The 21,949-nt window shown below is 49.2% G+C and overlaps 1 protein-coding gene across 1 annotated transcript in view; it reads left to right on the top strand.

The window, feature by feature from the left end:
- The first annotated feature begins 7,093 nt into the window (after positions 1-7,093).
- Positions 7,094-21,949, top strand: part of IRS1 (insulin receptor substrate 1) — a 56,458-nt gene continuing 41,602 nt past the window's right edge. Inside the window, exon 1 of the mRNA XM_049802827.1 lies at positions 7,094-11,303. Within this exon, the coding sequence (XP_049658784.1) occupies positions 7,678-11,280 (3,603 nt within the window). The 5' untranslated portion in view covers positions 7,094-7,677 and the 3' untranslated portion in view covers positions 11,281-11,303. The remainder of the gene's footprint in view (positions 11,304-21,949) is intronic.

Genomic DNA, 21,949 nt, shown 5'->3' with positions numbered 1-21,949 from the left:
GAGCCTGTGAAATGAGTCTGTGCCTTCCAGGTCAATAAAAATCACTAAATTTTGTCCACTATCACTGGACATAAGTCAGGTCTTTAGATAAGCTCAACCGATAAACTCTTTGAAAAACACAGTAATACTCCTTTTTCTCTAGAAACCATCGCTTACTCTTTTGCTCTGTTATCCCATTTTCAGTCCCCCATTCCTGATTAACACAACTGAGAAATTGGTAATGATCAAACACCAGCAGCTCATCCTGCTTGGAAGTAATCAGCCCTGAGACCAGACTGCAGCACAAGGACTAGCAGCAAAGACTGACGATCACAGGCAGCTTCCTTATGGCCAAAGGAAGGGTCTCTGACTTCATGCTGCACACTTCCCATGCAGTTTCTGACACAGTGGACCCCAAAGTACAGTTAACCCATCTTAGTGGCATGTAGTAGGAGCAGATGGGTCAGCACAGCCTGGCTCCATTCATTCCTCTCCAGCAGAGCGAGCAGAGAGGGAGCTGCGTCTTGACTTGGAAGGCTCTCACCCATGGGATCTTGTAGGGATCAACACTTTTTCTCCCTTTCTTCTATAACTGCTAAATACCACTGTGGGCAATAACATGCACATTAACTTCTGCTTTATCTATCATTCATGGTTAAACACTGTGACACCTAAAAGATGAAATAAAGCTGACTCTGAGTAAGACCAAGACTTGCTGCTATCACCAAGTAACTGTAGGCAAAACCTTCTATTTGGCTTTCACTTTCATACCTCTGTGGACTTTGCCACAGTGGCAAAAAACAAACCAAAACTTTATGGAGTTATGAAGCTCCCTCCCTCAGCCAAAAACTGCTTGAGACCATTGCTTTAAGCCATGCACAGACAAAAACTATTATAAATTGGATAAAAGATTCTGTAACTTCCCTTTTGAAATTCATGCTCCAGGCAATTTTGTCTGTGGTGAAGGAGACAGAATTAAAGCAAAAAAAAAAAAAAAAAAGTGTGTGAAGCATCGAAACCTTTTCTGAACAAATTACAAGATGGAAATCTAAAGATAATAGATGCAGAGCTGAAGGTTGATCAGTGTAGTCTGGGAATTATCCAAAAGTATTGCTTAGCTTCCTGTTAGTTTAGTGATGTTTCAGTGGGATATCCATATTCCCCAAAGGAAAACATAGGAATGATGTTTTATCTTTTCTGGCTTCTTTAAACAGAGACATATGAAGGTACGTAGGGAGATAGAAAAATACAAAAGTATATGATCTGTATGAATTAAGTGTGGTTTTTAAGATGAAAGCTGGTTAATTGATCATTAGAGCATGCATTAATTACATGAAATATTTGTTATGCTCTCTGCCTAAATGCCGATACGAGTAGAACTGTTTCACACGTGAACTGGAGAATAGACTATAGAAACAATCCTAATAAGTGAGAAATGGAAACGATGACTTAGACTTTTCTAGTTCTCATTACTGTGATACAGTGGAATACAGCTGCTAACAATCAGATACGCTTACTGTTCATAATGTAATACATTTGAAGATTCTAATTAGTCATTCCATATGTGTTCTTGTTTTGCCTCAAAGAGATGACAGTAGAAGTCAGGGATGTACGATCTGTTGTTTTGCATTTCCACTGTAATCATGATATTACTACCATTCCTTTAACAGAGAAATTAAACAACTCATTTACTTAAGTAATGATTTAACTAGTTTAGAGTCAACCACAATATTTTTGAAGGAGTTAGCAAGTTTCATCCTTACCGTTGAATGTATAAAAGTAACTACTACAAATGAGCTTAAACAAATAAAATATCCAATCAAATCAACCTTGGAACAAGGGCAAGAACATAACTGTGTTGATGTGATGCAAGGGACAGAGAGACAGGTTCTTCTCCATGGTGCCCACTGTCAGGACAAAAGGCAATGAGCACAAACTGAAATACAGGGAGTTCTGTTTAAATGTAAGAAAAATCTTTCTTGTTGTGAGGGTAACCAAACACTGGAGCAGGTTGCCCAGAGAGGCTGTGGGATCTCCATCTGTGGAGATATTAAAAACTCAACTGGGCAAGGACCTGAGCAACTTGCTGTGCTATACCCTGCTTAAAATGTGGGCAAGGGGTGGACTAGACAATCTCCAGAGGTCCGTCCCAACCTCACCTATTCTGTGACTCTGGTTTCTGTCACCAGCTTGCCCTGCTCACCTTGTGTGGATGCAATAGGAGTGGGCTGCTATTGGGGAGGTCACTGCCCACCTGCCTCACTGCCCCTTGGCACCTGGCTCCCCTCCTTTTGCAGAGCAACTCCTTCTCTTCTTGCTCCTGGACAACTTGATTCAAACTCAGAAGACAAAAAAAAAAAAAAAAAAAAAAGGAGAAAATAATATTCAGAAAGCTTTGATTTCCTCACCTGTTATTTTTTCATGAGATTAGCCTGGAACTAGAGAGGGGGTTTTTACAACTATTTTAACTGAAGAGTCAGATGTGGAGGATGAGATCTAGTGTTAAGGAGCAGGTGTGAGTGGGGGTTAGAGCAAGCAACTTGTCAGTCAGTTGGTTCTGGAAGGTAGATTGATGAAGCTGATGAACAAGAGTCATGCTGCTTTTCTTACAGGCTTACAGTGATGTGATTTCACCTTTGGGGAATATTTCTTTTGGTTTGTATCCTTGTGAGTGACATTTTCAGTGGACCCTAAAAATCCAGAAGAAAGTAATAACAAGACTAATACCCTTTTAACAGAACAGTCAGGTACACAGAAAAGTGGGCAAAGTGCAGAGAGATGTGTCAGAGGAGAGAAAGGTTGGGGGGAAAAAAACAAACAGTAAAAGCAGGTGACAGCAGAGGCAAAAAAGACCAACAGTCTATGACAGTCACCTGAAAAGATAAATGGAAAGTGTTTGGGTTTTTTTTTTTTCTTACTGCATTAAGGGTGCAAGTTTAGTCATAACTCCTACTTTCACTCTATTTTTTATTCAAAGGTAAAAAAACCCAACAACAACAACAACAACAAAACCACCCAAAAACGAAACCACAAGGTGCTAGAAATATAATTTACCCAAACCTTCTTTTTTGCAGCTAGCTGAGAGTCTACATGTGAACAGATAAACGTGGCTTCAAGAGAAACTAGTCTTCATTGTAATTTAGAGCAGCACTAGATCTTTAATTACTTTTGGATCCTCAGTGGCCTTCCTGAGATGCCATTCCACCAATGCAGCATTACCAAGCTCAAGTTTTGATTATCTCATGGCCCTTACCTATCTGGTCTGCCAGGTTCAGTAGTGACACAATAGGAACTAATTGTTTCAAATACTTTATGCCTCATAGGATTTCCCTATGCTAAACTCATCTTTAACCAATTACTAAGGCAGATTAAAAATGGGAACTTCGATCCTTATCTGTTCTATTATACTCTTTCCGTTCTCTACATCAAATAATTATATTGTCTCCAAAAAACGGTTAGTTCCAATACATTCTGAGGTGTGCAATCTGAATACGGGGATGCAGGGTACTGCAGAAACTTGGTTGTATGGAATTTAAGGTTTGGACACGGATACTAAAATAACAACCTCGATTTTGTTCATGTTTACTGAAGCTGAATTTCTCATATAGAGAGATAGTGATGTAGCGTGATAGGCATGGCTATTTATACAGGGAATGAAATGTCTTGATTTTCTGCCCAGATGTTCTAGTATGTGAACCCCTTTGCAATTAATTGCACAGCCTGAATTCTCAATAGCTTGCTGTCCAAGGAGGGGGAGTATTTAAATAGAAAAAGCAAGGGTATGTTCTCTTTGGTGTGCTGCTGCGCACGCTTATGTACCTTACAGAGAAGTGCAGTACTTCAGAGCTTTGGAACTCAAAAAGCCAGAAAACAATTCCAAGATGTGGTCTGATATGATGCAAACTATCTCTAAAAAAATAGTTTTCAAAATATGTTGGGAGTATTAGATATTGCCTGATATTTCTGCTGGACAAAGGACATGAATCTATATAAAGTTTGAAAACACTTTGGGGGTGTTTACTGAATCCGCTTGAAAACCAGATAAGAACAACCAAATTTCATTGTATCTGCAAAATCAGTTATTGTTGAAGAGAATGTTCCCAAGACGAATGGAGCACATTTAAATACAATGTCAGGGGAAGCTCAGATTGGACATTAGGAAAAGGTTCTTCACTGAGAGGGTGGTCGGTCACTGGAACAGGCTCCCCAAGGGAAGTGGTCACAGCACCAAGCCTGTCAGAGTTCAAGGAGTGTCTGGACAATGGTCTTAGTCATATGGTTTACTTTTAGGTAGCCCTGTGAGGAGCAGGGATTTGGACTTGGTGATCTTTATGAGTCTCTTCCAACTCAAGATATTCTACGATTCTAAGACTATCTCCTGCTTTTACCCTCAAATCCACGTTCCCTTGTGCAATGCAATGCAAATCTGGTGGTTACTATTCTCCATCAAGAGATCATTCCACTTACAGGTGCATATCAGTGTACTACTTGCTAAGGGAAAGAATGGGGCAGAGCAAATACAAGTTATTATTTTTAATATTAATAACCTTACTATGTTTCAAATGTATAACTAAAAAACAGTGCTACATATATTCCGTGCACAAACATGCATTCCTATGCCTCTGGATGGACAGGGAGAGGAGGTTTAGGAGCTATCCTCTTGCCACAGGACCCACTGCCTTTTTAGCATGTACAGTGCAACATGTGTGTAGGGTGATGGTGCCCTCTGCCCACAAAACATACCTTGTCATTAATAGCAGCCATGGTAGCTGACCTTAATATGCCTTGAGGCCACAAATCTGTCCCGCAGCTCCATGGCATGGGCTGGGGGAGCAATTTCCTTGTCATTCTACTTGCTGAAGATGGAAATACATCTGGTTTGTAGTAAGCTTTATCTCAAGGTATGTATAACAGGTTTATTTTCAATACGAATATTTGTTTTTGTCATAATGAACTGCAGTGTGAAGTGGAGGAAAGAATGAGATGATGATATAGGTTATTGCTATAGTGTGGATTATTATTATCTTTCCTTCTCATTCCTTGCATCTTGCCAGGTAGACACTGCTCCTACATTACAAATGGTCATCCTGTGTTTGGTAAACACCTTTAAAGAATGCTGCGTTTTATGGTGTTATCTATAGGATAACATGAGAGAGGGTGGCTTGCAGTGCTGCCCGTTGTTCTCTCTGGGTTCTCCATGTTTCTCTGCCATCTTTTGACCAGCTAACTTCTTGTCTCAAACAATCGTACAATCTCCCCGACAATAAAGTTTGTAATGCAGATGCATTAAAGAAGCCTCTAACTTATTTGTTCTATGTTTGGACCTACATCAGTCCAAGCAAAAGCATCATTTTGTATTGCAGTTCGACCTGAAGAGTGGGTATGAGCATTGCCATCACGCTTTCACCTCTCACCAGCCGGGGAGCAGCCTGCTCGGGCAGGGCAGCGCCAGCAAAGGGCGGATTAAAGGTCGACTGCACTGCGCGGGATGTCCAGAGCCACCTGTCAAGAGAAACGGCGCTAGGAAAAAACCAAACCAAACCAGCCAACCAAACAAAACCCAACCAAACAATAAAACGTAAGGTAAAACCTACGAGCAGGTCCTCTCTCCTGCTGAATGCCGGAGGTGAACTGGGACCGTTTTGAACTGTCCTGGAGATGGCAGCATTGAGCAACTTATTTTTCAGACTTGGCTTGCAACACTCGTCTCGTTTCCCACCGAGGAGGTGAAAGTTACGCGTACGGTACATTTCAGCCCCGTAAACAGCAGATCACGTTGACTATTCGGTTTAATTTAACATATAATGATCCGGGAAATACAGCTAACTGCTTGACACTGCACGGGAAAGAACTCGGATTCCGGGGACCTTCCCCCGGCCGCCCTGCCGCCCCGCCGCCCGCCATGGAGGCAGCGCCCCCCCGCCCGCAGCTCTTTATTCGGGGAACGGCCGCACTGGCAGCGCAGGGACGCGCCGCCTTGGGCCACGTAGTAGCCGGAAGCGGTTCCCGAGGAGCGGAACGCGCCCCAGCCGGGCGGGGAGGGCGCGCACGCCCAGCGGGCCTGCCGCCGCCCGCCGAGGTTGCCCCCCCCGCCGGCCCCGGGAACCGGCCCGTCGCCCGCAGCCGCCCCGCTCTCCGCGGCGCTGCGCGCGGCTGCCTGGCCCTGAGGGGCGGCGGTTATCGGCGGCGGCTCGGCGCTCGGGCCCGCCCCCGCCGCGCGGGGCCGGCGACGAGGGCTGCGGGAAGGAAGGCGGGAGGAGGCTTCTCCGCCTCGCCGGGCCCGCCGCGGCGAAAGCCGCCACACTGCAGAGGCTGCCGGCGGCGGGTATAAATAACACGCGGCTGAATGGCGTCTACGCCTCCTTACTACGCGCCGCGCCTCGCCTCAGCCTGGCCGGGCGCCGCCCCCCGCCGCCGCCGTGACGGACAGGCGGCGGCACCAATGGGGGCGCGGCCCCCGGCGGGCGGTGCGGCGCGGGGCCGGGCCCGGCGGTGGCGGCCCCCGCGGCCGCGCTGAATGAGGGCAGGCGGGGAGGGCGGGGAGCGCCGGGGCGGGCCGCGGGGCCGCGGCGCTGGGCTGGCCGGGAGCCCGGCGGCGGCGGCTCCGGGGATGGTCCACGCACTGGCGCCGTCACGTGTTGTTCTCCTCGGAGCGAGCCTGAGCCGCGGCGGCGGCGGCGGCGGCGGGCGGAGGGGGCTGGACTGGCGAGCGCGGTCCCCGCCGCCGCCTGTTTTGGTGCGGGGCGCCGGGAAACTCCGTGAAGAAGCCGGCGGAGAGGGAGTCGCCGCGGCGGTGCCCGCTCCCCCGCCGGCCTGGGGCACGGGAGGGGGCCGCGCCGCCGGCCGCTGAGGCGCTGCCGCCTGGAATGAAGAGGAGGAGGAAGAGAGGATGTTCCTTCGGCACTCGGGCTGCCTGCCTCCCCTCCCGCCGCTGCCGGGCTGCGCCGTGTGTGGAAATGGCACTTTCTCTGCCTAACGAGATGGGACTGAATGGGGTCGCCAGCCTCCTCCGCACGCACGAGCGGGAGCAGCCGCAGCAGCCTCGGCGCTGATATTTGGGGAAGGGGGGGGGCTTTCTCTTTTTTGGGGGAGGGGGGGGGGAAGCAGCCGTGTGTTTTTGGGTGCAAACCCCGGACTTTGCAAAACAATCTCCGCCCCCGAGGGGGTATTTAGTTTGCCACAGAAATCGCCGCTCGCGGAGGCAAACTTGAGACGGGGAAGGGGTGCAGGGAGCGGAGGAAGGGGACCCCCGCGTCGCTGCCGGCCCCAGCGGAGCCCGACCCCTGCAAGGGAAGATGCGTTTCTCTTTCCCGGCGGCTGCTCTCGGGACGAGACTTTCGCCTGGACTGATCGGGACTGGACTTTTTAAGGACGCGCTTACCCATCTAAGGGCGATTTGGGCATAAACAGCAACGCAAACTCTGATTTGGTGCTGGAAGCTGCCTCTGCCACTGAACAGCTGCTCTCACCCTGCTTCTGTCCCTCCCCCGTCCCGTTCTCAGAAGAGGATCCTCAGCTATTTTGCTGCCTCGCTTTTTTTGTGTGGTTTTTTTTGTTTGTTTTGTTTTTGTTTTTTTTTTTTTTTTTTAATTCTTGTTGCATGAATTTTATTTTAGGTGGTTATCGTTTCCGGCTCGCTTGGCCGTTTTGGGGTCTTGTGGACTGCTAGCTGCAGTAACAGCTCCACCGTCTCGCATCATGGCTAGCCCCACAGATAATAACGAGGGCTTCTTCTCAGATGTCAGAAAGGTGGGTTACTTGCGCAAACCCAAGAGCATGCATAAACGCTTTTTCGTGCTGAGGGCAGCCAGCGAGTCTGGACCCGCCCGGCTGGAGTATTACGAGAATGAGAAGAAATGGAGACACAAGTCAGGGGCCCCCAAGCGCTCCATCCCACTAGAAAGCTGCTTCAACATCAACAAACGGGCTGACTCCAAGAACAAGCACCTGGTGGCCCTCTACACCAAGGACGAGCATTTTGCCATTGCAGCTGACAGCGAGCCTGAACAGGAGAGCTGGTACCAAGCGCTGCTGCAGTTGCACAACAGGGCCAAGGGCCACCACCACCTCCATCACCACCACCACCACCACCACAGCGACGTCACCTTTGGAGGCAGCAACGCGGGACTGGGGGAAGCAGGTGAGGACAGCTATGGTGAGGTAGCCCCTGGCCCAGCTTTTAAGGAAGTTTGGCAAGTAATTCTGAAGCCTAAGGGCCTAGGCCAGACAAAGAACCTGATTGGCATCTACCGCCTGTGCCTGACTAACAAGACCATCAGCTTTGTGAAGCTGAATTCAGATGCGGCTGCTGTGGTGTTGCAGCTGCTCAATATCCGCCGCTGTGGTCACTCTGAGAACTTCTTCTTTATTGAGGTGGGGCGCTCGGCTGTCACTGGGCCCGGTGAGTTCTGGATGCAGGTGGATGACTCGGTGGTGGCGCAGAACATGCATGAAACCATCCTGGAGGCCATGCGAGCCATGAGCGAGGAATTCCGGCCCCGCAGCAAGAGCCAGTCTTCCTCAAACTGTTCCAACCCCATCTCTGTGCCCCTTCGTAGCAGGCACCATGTCAACAACCCCCCACCCAGCCAAGTGGGGCTCAGTCGCCGGTCCAGGACTGAGAGCGTCACGGCCACCTCTCCTGCTGGTGGTGGGGGTGGAGGTACGGGTGGCAAACCCAGCTCTTTCCGGGTTCGAGCATCGAGTGACGGGGAAGGCACGATGTCGAGGCCTGCCTCTGTGGATGGTAGCCCAGTCAGTCCCAGTGCCAACCGGACCCATTCGCATAGACACCGTGGCAACTCAAGGCTCCATCCTCCGCTCAACCACAGCCGGTCCATCCCAATGCCTTCTTCGCGCTGCTCTCCTTCAGCCACCAGTCCAGTCAGCCTGTCATCCAGCAGCACTAGTGGCCACGGCTCCACCTCGGACTGCCTGTTTCCACGAAGGTCTAGTGCTTCAGTTTCTGGCTCCCCTAGCGATGGTGGATTTATTTCTTCTGATGAGTATGGTTCCAGCCCGTGTGACTTCCGCAGCTCTTTTCGCAGTGTGACCCCAGATTCATTGGGACACACCCCACCAGCTCGGGGCGATGAAGAGCTCAACTACATCTGCATGGGGGGGAAGGCCACCTCCTCTTGCTGCAGCCTGGCAGCCCCCAACGGCCACTTCATCCCACGCACCTGCCACCCGCAGCAGCAGCCCCGCTACCCTAGTACGCCGTGCTGTCCTCGAGGTGGTAGCGAGGAGGTTGCCGACTTGGAGAAGGCATTCAGGAAGCGGACTCACTCTGCAGGGACTTCACCCACCATCTCCCACCAGAAGACGCCCTCGCAGTCTTCGGTGGCCTCCATTGAGGAGTATACGGAGATGCTGCCTTCTTACCCCTGCGGCGGCAGCCGGCTGCCCTCCTACCGGCACTCAGCCTTTGTGCCCACTCACTCCTACCCAGAGGAGTGTCTGGAGATGCACCACCTGGACAGCGGCCATCATCGGACCAACTCCGCCCCACACACGGATGACGGCTACATGCCCATGTCGCCCGGCGTAGCCCCTGTGCCCGGCGGCGGGGGGCCCCCCAAGGGTGGTGACTACATGCCCATGAGTCCTAAGAGTGTGTCGGCCCCCCAGCAGATCATCAACCCTGGCAGGGGGGGCCGCCACCCTCCAGCCACGGTGGACTCCAACGGCTACATGATGATGTCCCCCAGCGGCAGCTACTCCCCCGACAGTGGCTCTGCAGGCTACGGCAAGATCTGGACGAATGGTGCCGGCCACCACCCGAAGCTCTCGGTGGAGAGCAACGAAGGGAAGCTCCCCTGCGGTGGTAGCGACTACATCAACATGTCCCCAGCCAGCGGCTCCACCACCAGCACTCCGCCCGACTGCTACTTCGGGGGTGCGGGGCAGCCAGGTGTCGAGGAGGCCACCACCGCGGCCCACCACAAACCCATATACTCCTACTTCTCGCTGCCACGCTCCTTCAAGCATGTGCACCGGCGGGGTGGCGGCGGGGCGGCGGCAGGCGAGGAGGGCAGCCCCCAGCCCCGCATCGCTCTCGGCTCCGGCCGCCTCCTCTACGCTGCCGAGGACTCGTCCTCCTCCACCAGCAGCGACAGCCTGGGCGGCGGCGGCGGCGGCACCGAGGGCGGCCCCCCGCCGCAAGCGCAGCCCCCGCGCAAGGTGGACACGGCCGTGCAGACCAAGGGCCGCCTGGCACGACCGACGCGGCTGTCGCTGGGCGGCCCCAAGGCCAGCACCCTGCCGCGGGCCCGGGAGCAGCCCCCGCTCCTCCTGCCCCCGGAGCCCAAGAGTCCCGGCGAGTACGTCAACATCGAGTTCATCGCCGGCGAGAAGCCGGCCTTCCCCTCGGCCGCCCTGGGGCTGGGCTTGCCGCCGCCGCCGGGCAACGAGGGCGCCGAGGAGTACATGAACATGGAGCTGGGGCCGCCGCGGGCCCCCTGCCCCGCCGGCTTCGCCGCCGCGCGGGCGGCCTCCGCGGCCCGGCCCGGCCGAGGCGCGGCCCCCGGCGGCCGGGACTACGTGACGATGCAGCGGGGGGGCGCCGCCGCCGCCGGGGGCTCCTGCTCGGACTGCGCCGACAGCCCTTCCCCCTGCTCGCCCGCCCTCCTACTCAGCTACGCCGACGTGCGGGCGGGCCGCTCCGCCGCCGAGAAGCCCCCGGCGGCGGCGGCTTCCCCGGAGCTGCCGCGGCCGCCGGCCGAGCTGTCGGCGGCGCCGCCGCGCTCCTCCTCCCTGCTGGGGGGCCCCGGCGCGGGCAGCGCCTTCACCCGCGTCAGCCTCAGCCCCGGCCGCAACCAGAGCGCCAAGGTGATCCGCGCCGACCCGCAGGGCGGCCGGCGGCGGCACAGCTCCGAGACCTTCTCGTCCACGCCGAGCGCCGCCCGCGGAGCGGCGGGCGGCGGCGGGCTCGGGGCGCCCTTCCCCTGCGGCGGCGCGGGGGGCGCCGAGGAGGTGAAGCGCCACAGCTCGGCCTCCTTCGAGAACGTCTGGCTGCGGCCCGCCGCCGGAGAGGCGGCCGGCGCCCCCGCTGCCCGCCGGGAGCCGGGGGCCGCGCCCGCCCTGGAGAACGGGCTCAACTACATCGACCTGGACTTGGTGAAGGACTTCAGTCACCGCCGCCACCACCGCCTCCACCCCCCCGCCGAGGGCGCCGCTCTGCCGGGGGGGAGGCAGCCGCCGCCGCCGAAGCCCCCGGGCCAGCCCCGCGGGAGCGGCCACTCCGGCGACGACTTAAGCGCGTACGCCAGCATCAGCTTCCAGAAGCGGGAGGAGATGTAGGAGCCGGGCGCCCGGCGGGGAAGGTGAGCCCGGGGCGGGGGGAGCCGCGCAGCCGCTCAGGGAGTTGAACGGCCCCGGGCGTCTCTGTGAGGGGAGAGGGCCCGCGCGGGTGCCGCGGCCCCAGGCTGCGCCTTGTGATTTCTTCCCGTGGGGGCTGCCAGCTCGCGGAGCGTGGCGCGGCGCGGCGCGGCAGGGCGGGCTGGCGGCGTGCGGCATCCTCCCGCGGGCAGGCTTCGGGAGGTGCCGCAGCCCGGGCAGCGGTGGCTGTGACGCCTTAGGTTGGTTGCGTTGTGCGTTTTGGCCTTAATATCCGCAGCGCGTTTTAGCGGCCAGAGCAGCCGGGAGCACAGCATCCCTGCCGGTGTCCCAGCTGCTGGCCCTCGCCTGCACGGGCCGGGCGGGGGGTTGCTTCTAAAGCAGGCTTGGATGCTCCTGTTCGGAGGGGGATACGGTACTGGGCGTACCGTGTTGCCATGTTTCCTTACTTTGCAGAATCAGGTGTGCTTCAAAAGTGGGGGGGGGGGGGGGGGGGGGGAGGAGGAAGCGAGTTAGCTATAGCGTAGGGCTGGAAATGGGAAACTCCCATTGTAATCCTAGTTTGGTCAGGAATCGCTCTTGTGGCTGGGGTAAAGCAGTCAATCATGCTAGCTCTTGCTTTCCCCTGTGCAGAACACGGCTAACGGCATCTGCCTGGCAGGGCTGTGATGAGTGTTACAGTTTTGTTTGGAAGGTACTTTGAATTTGGAAACAGACTTCACAGCCTTCAGAGCGTTATATCTCACTCGCGTTTCAGCTGATACTAAGCGTGCCTGTCCCATGCTCGCAACAGTGTTACAAACTGCATAAGAAACGGGCCGTATGAACTGTTTCTTTGGCATTGACTGATGTGCTATATTTTGCCTTGAAGCTTTTCATTTTTAATTTGGGAGAAACTTCTGCCAGGCTGTTGCATGTTGATTACAGGTGTGTAAGATGAGTAGGAGCATTGTTGCAAGCAATGTGATGTTTCTGCTATGTGGGAAGTTCATGTAGCACGTAACAAATACATCTTGTTTAGAGCTCACGAAGTGCAGTGCACCCGTGTGAGTGCTTACAGGAAAGGTGAAGGCCGTTTTGGTGCAGACAAACACCAGTAGACAGTTACCCAGTTAACCTTGTTGTGACACTTGATTTTTGCATTTTTCTACATACTCAAGGAGCAGCAATCACAGTAGTTTAAGTTGTTATTATGAATGTGTGCAATGACATCAGGGGATGAATCTCATACCACTGTTTAGATCATAAGTGTAACAAACCTACTATTTGTATTGCTTGTTTGTTCAGCTCAAGGGAATGCTGAGGGTTGGTCTTGATACAATGCCTGGGATCCTATGTTCACTGTTTTATATGTTTTCCATCCTTATAACCTGAACAAAAGCAAAACAATCTCTTTGCATTTGCTATTTAGCACTTGCTGCTGTTACCTGTTAGAGCAATACAATATTAGGTGTTAGTCTTATGTGACCTGTGAATACCAGGTTAATTTCAAAGTTTGAGGTGACGTTTAAAATCAGTGCAGGTATTGCTGGTCTGGTTCAAATGGTAACTGATAGGAAATGATTATTTTTGTAGATATCTGACAGAAGGGTGCTGGCTGCCACAATACATTGCCTGTGATGAGACTTACACTGCCACACCCCTTATCTGTTCTGGGTTGTGCTTGCAAGAGCCTGTCTAGACTGTCTTCGAGATGCCTCTCGTTTCCCTGGGAATCCATATCTGTCTAGGGCAGTGTTGGTGTTACGAGCTCTCCAGGAGGGTTTTTTTGCCAGAGGATGCAGCATGTTGTGCTGTAAGTCACACTGCTAGGAGCATCACTTATTTTCCCCGCTATTATGTGCTAAGGTTGGGGGAGCAAGCGTGAGAGAAAATCCTCTGTCCTCATGTGGATAAATAACAAATGTTTGTACGAGTGCGAGAATTCAAGTCTGGAGGGGGAGCGATGTCATAACTGTTTACTTAGGTTTTTTCGGAATGCATCGTTTACTTTTGCTGTAGACAACTTATTTAATTGATCCTGTGTGTCATCTTTAACATAAAAGCTGTGGCAATGTTCTCTCCATCATGGTGTTAGGTAGATACCTGCTGTGATTATGCTATTCAGTGGAGGATCAGGATGTGGAAGACCTGATATAAGAACATGCTGAAAAATATTACATAGATGTTTTTCAGAGCAGTGTTGTGAAAGGTAGTGTCTAATAGAGTAATTGCTGTTTGAAGTCGGTTGTTATTTCCCCAAATTAGGATTGGACTGAGCAAGCACAGCTTTTTCTGGGAGGTGGGGGAAGAGTCAGGCTATGATTATATGGGGAGTTTGTAGCCATGGCTGTTCTCTTTCCCTTCCCCTGTAAAGCTGTGTTAGTTGCTTGTAGCTTTCTCAGACATTAACCCTTTGGACTCTTACTTCCCAGGCTAGATTTCTTGCCATCAGTTGAAACTTGCCTTGCAAAATTCAGCCTGACAAGCTTATCTGTTGTTGAGTGTGTTAAGGGGGGGGAAAAAAAACCCCCAGCAACATTTTACAGCTGTTTTTTGACGTATCCATGTATCTTTTGTCCTTTGGAGGTGGAACTTAGGTTTGGCAGGGGAATCAGCCCATGTAGGTTGTTATACCTTGTGCCATTCTTGAGAAAGTCTGCCCAGAGGTGAGTGATTTACAGGCCTGCACACAATCTGTTTGCACATGCCCGAAGAAGCTGTTGAGCACCTTCAGCTAAACCGTTCTCCTGAAAACTCAATGTGCAGTGAGGGTGCTCCAGTTCCCCGAAGCTTTGCGTGCCCTTTCCAATGAGCAGTCAAGCAGGCTGTGCTGCCTCCACCTTGGCCAGCTTTCTCCTGTGCTCCTACTGGCAGGTGAGGCTGTTCAGGATCTGGCTGAGAGTGAGGAGTCTGTGGTTGATGTTTCTCCCGTTGGTGTCTGAGCAATGTGAAAGAGGAAGGAAAAGCTACTTAGAATGTTTGCAGGTATGGCAGAGAGGAGAGAACATCCAGACCTGGGAAGGGAGAGGTAAAGCTGCAGGTATCAGAACAAGGGATGGGGAAGGCTGCATTAAGTACCCTTTCTTTGCTCTCCATCTCTTTAGTGGGTTATTATTTACACTTTGAATCTCAGAAATGGCGAAGGGACTGCATGTGCTCTTTTTTTATTCCCTCTTCCTCTCCATAGAGCAGTCTTCCACCCCACCCCAAAGGCCAAAACTATCTGGATAACTCGTTTTATCCATTCTGGAATTTTTGGTTGTTCCAGCCTACAAGACAAGGACTCCAAATGTTGGCCATTTGTCTCTTAACATGATTGTTGCTGCTTTGCTGCAAGCTAGCTAACTCCTCTCCTCTTCTGTGCTCCCATGTCTTCCCTCCCAGCCACCTCCAAGTTGCTCAGGCATTACATTCTGAAGTATTTTTAACCTCTTTCAGGTGTACTTATTTCTCCTAACATTAATGATCCTGGCCGAAATAATCACGTTGTTTTCCAAAGTTAATTAAAAAACATTTCTCTTGCACCCACAACATTCCCCTGCACTCTCCAATCCCATTGCCTTCCCTGTCATATATTCTTGGCTGTTTCCTAACAGCTGGCCCTGCCCTAGCCTTTCTGGTTGTCTTCTCTCATCCTGTTAAAAGCAGTTTCAATGCAGTCCTACGTGCTCCCCTGCCCAAACGCTTACCTCTACTTCAGAGGATTGGGTACTATTGTGTGTGCCTAGTCTAGCTGGTGACTCTTTGGTGCTTGGATCCTCTGATGAGTGGACTTTTATACTCTAGCTGGAAGGCCACATTGCTGCAGTGGCCAAATCATGCTGGGAAACAGCAGCCTGTGACATGGAGAAAGTGAGGCAAGACCTAGGGAAGGGGGAGAGCAGTGCTGCTGTAAGGCGATTTTCTCCTGTTTAGAGTTTTGCCTGCACAAATGTGGTGGGTTGATCCTGGCTGGATGCCAGTTGCCCACCAAAACCTTATATCACTCCTCTTCCTCAGCTGGGCAGGGGAGAGAAAGTATAACAAAAGGCTCATGGGTTGAGATAAGAACAGGGAGAGATCACTCACCTCATGGGCAAAACGGTCTCAACTTGGGGGATCAAATCAGAGTAGGATAATGAGAAATAAAAAAACCCCACCATAAAACACCTTTCCCCACCTCTCCCTTCTTCCTGAGCTTAACTTTATTCCCAAGTTCTCTACCCCCTCGCCCCCAGTGGCACAGGGGGATGGGGTCAGTTCATCACACACTGTCTCTGCTGCTCCTTCCTCCTCAGGGGCAGGACTCCTCACACTCTTCCCCTGCGCCAGTATGGGGTCCCTCCACGGGAGACAGTCCTTCACGAACTTCTCCAAAGTGGGTTCTTCCCACGGGCTGCAGTCCTTCATGAACTTCTCCAGCGTGGGTTCCCTCCCATGGCATGCAGTCCTTCAGGAGCACACTGCCTCAGCGTGGGTCCCCCGTGGGGTCACAAGTCCTGCCAGAAAACCTGCTCCAACGTGGGCTCCTCTCTCCACAGATCCGCAGGTCCTGCCAGGAGCCTGCTCCAGCACAGGCTTCCCACGGGGTCACAGCCTCCTTTGGGCATCTCCCTGCTCCGGAGTTGGGTCCTCCCCAGGCTGCAGGTGGTTACCTGCTCCACCGTGGACCTCCCTGGGCTGCAGGGGGACAGCCTGCCTCACCAGGGTCTTCACCACGGGCTGCAGGGGAATCTCTGCTCTGGCGCCTGGAGCACCTCCTCCCTCTCCTTCTTCACTGACCTGGGGGTCTGCAGGGTTGTTTCTCTCACATGTTCTCACTCCTCTCTCCGGCTGCAGTTTCTGTCTGTCCCAGCAACTTTTTTTTCCTTCTTAAATCTGTTATCCCAGTGGCGCGCACTATCACCATCACTGATGGGCTCAGCCTTGGCCAGCGATGGGTCAGTCTTGGAGCCAGCTGGCATTCGCTCCATGGGACACAGGGGAAGCTTCCAGCAGCTTCTCACAGAAGCCACCCCTGTAGCGCCCCCCCCCCCCCCCCCCCCCCCCGCCGCGCTACCAAAACCTTGCCACACAAACCCAGTAGAACAGATGAGCAGATGTTGTGGATATGCTGTGGATCCTGCTTTTGGGATTGCTGTGAGAAGAGAAAGCTCCTAAATGAGCAGCGATTTTGAAGATGAACCGCTGACAGCTTGTGTTCTGAGTACATAGTCAAAAAATATTCTGAAAAGGAAACCATTAGACTTGGCTCCAGAGGAACAGGAAAGGCTGTAGTGGGATGGTAGCATGAATCCAGGTATGTGGCTTTGATCTCTAAAGCTTCAAAGCAAAGCCATTATTCCCCTGCCTCATTTACATTTTGTTGAGGAGTCTGAGAACTCGTGAAAGTGAGTGCTAATAACACCGAGTAGAATATGTGTAGTCTGAGCAAGTGGTAACTTGGCTCACTTGCAGCTTTAATGATGCCTATTTTACCCAGTGCATGGGTGGTTTGGGGTTTTTTGGTGATGTAAGAAAACGGAATACAGTACAAGGGCAATACAGTACAACAGCATCTGTATGGTTGTTACGCCTTTTGTCTGGTTCCAGTTAAAGCAAAGCACTACTAAGGAGAAGAGCTAAACACTTGTTTGGGGCTCAGGAAAATACACGATGGTAAACAGAAAATTACACCTGTAATTCATGTATAGTATACCTGGATATTTTTTTTGTTGGGACATTGCTTGCTTTTTTATTTTATTTCTTTAATAGTTTTCAATAGTTGGTTTAGTTTCCTTAAGTTAAAAACTTAAGGTGGAACAACAGAAACACAGCAAGTGCCAAAATAAGACGTGTACATTTAAATTAAGTTTTTTGGGGGGAGGTTGTTTCCAAAACTGAAAGAACAGAAGTTTCCGTAGTTTTGGGTCAGCACCAAGGTAAATACCAGTAAGTTATGAAAGTTTTCCATGCTTTATGGGTATTACTGTAGACAAAACAGTGCATTTCTTGCTGTATGCACACACTCCCCGTACCTATTTGCCAAAATTGAGCCTGCGTCTCCACATACTTGTGTATTTGCAGTTTTCCTGTTTAACAAGACCCCAAGCTTATAATTGATGTTTTTAGGTTTTTTGAGGGTTTGTAGGATTTTTGGTCATTTAGACAGTAGACCAGTTCCTTTAATCTAGCTGCATTAAATTGTTGTATCGATTATTTCCCCACCCCCACCTTGATTTTAATGACAAGTTTCTTGGGACTTTTCTCTTTTGTTCTCCTGGCTTAAAAATTGGAACTGTATGATTTATAAACCAATTCAGTAGATTATGAAGTACTATCTGGACTTTAGCGCATAGGTTTCATATTTAGTCAATGTTTAAACTAGTTTATGAATGTCATTTACATTTTGAAAATGAAAGAGGACATTGCAGGGCAAGGGTGACGCTCATTTTTAACTAGCAACTGTGGAGAGATCATATGTGTCCTTAGATAATACTTGTAAATAGGGAATTACAACTCTTAAATAAAATGCAGCAAGCAGCTGTAGAGTTGGAATGTTATTTGACCACTATCTTCAGTATGTTGTGTTGTTTCACAAATGCTTTATAGTAGCTGAAATTTTGATATTCATTAGGACTATGCAGTTTTCATGACTTAATAAGCACGAGTGCAAAGTATTGAGAGTAAAATGTACTTGAATATTCTTTTGAACAAGTTGTAGTAACTGTATAATAGCTTGTTTGCAAAGAAAGTGGGTGTTATTTTTCAGTTTATTGAAGCTCTGAAAGTGGATCTGTTCAGTTCTGATTATTGTAAAAATAAAGTCACTAGTGAACATAAGCTTTTAAAAAAAAAAGTTTGGTGTCCAGTGATACGGAAGAGAAATAGATATTCTTTTCCAAAACTAATTTGATACTAGATTTAACCTCTGTGTCAACTTTCATTGAAAACTAATTGCATTTGATTGACAGAGTTATGAAACACAGTAAGTACTCTTAAGAGATGGGAAGAAAAAGGGGTGGAATGCTGTTCATGGGACCTGTGCTGTGGCTAGAAGAGAGACTATGGGATGTTGACGTAAGACAATGGGGAATTAGAGGTACAGGCTGGGGAATAGCTGTAGAAACTGGTATGGGAGGAAGACGGAAATGAGAGATTACTTGGGGGACACAGAGAAACTTGGTGTGATGACACGGGTGGAGAGAATTGCAAGTTGTCCGTGATCTGAAGGGAATTGGGATGGTGCTATGTGGAAGTTTGAGGATGAGTATAGAGAAATGTGGAGAGCCTGAATGTATGCAGAGAGTTTATTCCAGAGGTGCTCATTTTGCATGGCACTACAGTTTTCTGAAGGAGTTTTTACTTCTATATTTTTATTTTGATCTTTATTACTGGGATAGACACTCTGTTTAGAAAGCACATGTGTTCCTTACTTGCGATTAGATTTATTATTTTAATGTTATTTGGATGTTCTGCTGACCTTAGCAGGTAGATGTGCATAGTAAGGTAAGCAGAATTTGCCTCCGGCTCTTTTTTCCTGAATTCTTTGTCTTGTAGTGTCTCTGTCATGACCACAGCGGTAAAACACAGGTAGGAATGTGAATTAAGTAGAAGATAAATAAGAATGAGTGAATTTTAACATTAAAACCCCTTGTGTTATAAAATACATACAAAGAAAGGAGAACTATATTCACAAACATTTTTTTAACAGCAGTATTTTGGCTTTTTACACTCTACTACTTGGACAGTTATAAATTTGATTAAAAATGAGGTCCATGAGTTTCATAATTTGTCTTATGGTTTAGTAAGTATAGACTCCCTTAAAATTGTGTAATTTAAAGAATATCTTGTAAAAGAAAATTTCAAATGGCAAAATTATTGTGGCTTGTTACAGCAAATCTTGTGTTTTTCATTTTGTGGTAAGAGCTGCAACACAAATGTATTAATATTAACAAATACATCTGAATTCCCAATTTGTCAGACTGCTAAAACCTGGCTTTTGGTCATCTGCACGTAGTCTGATATGTTAGAGTACCTCTTCATAAAAGTGGATAGCGGTATGTATTTTTACATCATTCTGGGTTTTTTATAAGTGATGATCGTGATGATTATTATTTTGAATACATAAGATAAAGGTAGTAAAGGAGAGATGGTGGTAACTTTAAAAAAAAAAAAGATGCTCAAGTTTAACAGCTTTACTCTCCGCTTACAGAAATGATGGGAAATATAACAAAAGCCAAGGTGTGAACAGATAAAGGAGATTTAAATAAGCATGGCACTCTTAACTAACTAAAAGATGTCTTGATATATATCTCTCTGATCATGTTTGACATATCTAGGTCATGTTCTCTGAAGACTATTATTAGAGATTTAACCTTGGGTAATTGTAAAGTGTATTTTCTTCAGAGTAGTTTTTGATCAGGTAGGTGAGACACTGAAAGTTTGTGTGTGTTCAGTTGCTTGTAATAATTTGGGAGTCTAGTTAGAAGATCTGGTGTGAGCCACCGGAGCTGTAAGGTGAAACGTACCATTCCCGTGGCGTATCACAGAAGATTTGCCTGTGTACATTTTTTCAACTGTTGTAAAATTCCATTTTTTTTGGAAGCTGGAGATGTTGAAGAAATGACCTGTTAAATTTTCAAATAAGATACGCTTCAGGAAGAATGGAATTACGTTGTACACTTTACAGCTAGTAGAGCTGTTGAAATGTACTTGTACATTTGAACTGTCTGATGATACATGTTATAAAATGCAGGAAGGTAGTAGTCTGGGAACATCCACAGCTTTAATTGACTGTGTTTCTTCCCCCCCAGCCTCCCAGTCTGTGTAGGTTGGGTATTTGTAACCCACTAGGGCACCTAAGCATTGGGCAAGCTTTCTTTGAAATACAGAATCTATGTGAACAGAAAAAATGTGAATTATCTATCAGCCTTGGTTCTTGCCCAGTTTCAGCAGTCTGGCTTTCAGTGTGTTGCACAAATATTTGTTAAGACATAACTATAGGGCAGGAACTCCATAAGCTGGCTTTGCCAGTCAGTAAAATACACAACTAGTCTGTGCACAGGAGCTTTCCTTCAATGGCACAGTTACATGAAGGAGTAAAAAGCTCAAACATGTGGAGTGGAGGACGCTAAACCAGTGATTGTATGGGTTCCTTCTGCCCTTATTTCACCGAGCTGTAGACTTCAAAAAAACCCAAAACCCAACCTCAACCCCAAGCCCCCCTTCATTCTTCTTGCAAGATACTGGATGTTTGTATGTCACTAGTAACATCCATGTTTAATTGCTGTGCCCAGAGTTGTGGAGAAGACGTGTCTTGGTCAAGAGAGTCAAAGAACCTCAGGAAGTGTAGATGGGAGATAGAAGATTGAGTTTGTTGCTCTCCTTACAGCATATTTCAGCTGGGGTCTCGCTGTTTATCAGTTTGTAAGTAACAGCAGAGGAGTGGAAGGGAGGTGGGGAGATTGAAACACCGTGGCAGAAGCTGTGACTTGCTTGCTTCAGGTCTGTCTTGAGCTTCCTGTGCCCTGTGCTGCGTATGAGAGATGCAAAAAGACATCTAGAGCAACAGCTGATGTGTATCAGTGAGAAAATCTTTTAGATTAAAACACTGGATGGTAACTCATCTTCACATAGCTGGCCTTCATTTTGGAGAGAAGATTGCTGTGTTAGAAAAGGAAATTTTAACCCCTAGAGAACAGGGAAAAAGATAGGGGAGACCTCAGCTTCAGAGACTGAGTTGGAGCTCGGAAGCCCTCTGTATGCGCTGCACATCAGGGGAGTGCTGCTGCCCAAGCGTAAGTAACGTTTAGTCACTTTGCTAAAATACCTTGAAAATTACTAGAGCAAGGAGACTATGGTCTTCCAGTAACTTCCCAGTTTAGTTTGATGATTCCTATGCAAGTGATCAACGAGGTGTTTGGGAGTCAGTGTCAGCAGTGATGCATGTGATATGCAAGAGCCTTCATACTGCTATTAGAAAAGAGGGGGGTGGGAAGTGGGAAGTAAGGGCTGATAAAGTCTGCTTCCTTCCCTGGGGTGGTACAGTGTGCTTTATCATGGTACTTGTTTTCTAATGGTGATACCCAGAGAAATGGTTCGGGGACTTCTGCTGTAATGATGGCTGTTCCAATTCTGACTCTTGCAGGCACTGTAGGTAAATGGTGGAGAAGTTGGCCGAATCATCTCTGAAAGATGGGATTAATTTTCATTTCCTCAGAAAAGTGCTGTCATAATTACTGATTCCTCTCCCGTAATTTCTGAACACAAATACTGAATTACTTGTTACTTCAAAATAGCAAAATGTGGCATTTATGGAGCAGAGTGTTATCGAATAATGAGGAAGTAAACTGACAAGTTGTTTAGTGAGCTGAGGCTAAGACAACGTTCTCTTTACTTTTTTTTTCTACTTTGGAATATATCCATGAGGATTTTCCTTTCATAGTACAGTTGTATGTCATGGAAGTGACCAACAGCAGGTAGCCCAGCTGCACAGTCCTTGAAAGCTCTGCAAGACAGCTTGGCTTGCCCAGAGGATTTGAAATGACTCGTAGATGTCAGTAAGGTAATGCTTGTTTTGGTGGGAATGAAGATCCATACAATGGCTGCATGAAGGGAAAAATGAGCAATTTTCACCTTTTTGCAGTGATGGTAAATTCAAACTGAACCATTTTCATTTGCTGAAAATGAA

This window comes from Accipiter gentilis, chromosome 6 (genome assembly GCF_929443795.1).
Source record: "Accipiter gentilis chromosome 6, bAccGen1.1, whole genome shotgun sequence".
Classification (NCBI taxonomy): domain Eukaryota; kingdom Metazoa; phylum Chordata; class Aves; order Accipitriformes; family Accipitridae; genus Astur; species Astur gentilis.
Note: the sequence above shows the minus strand (reverse complement) of the source record. Positions and strands in the feature narration are given on the sequence as shown.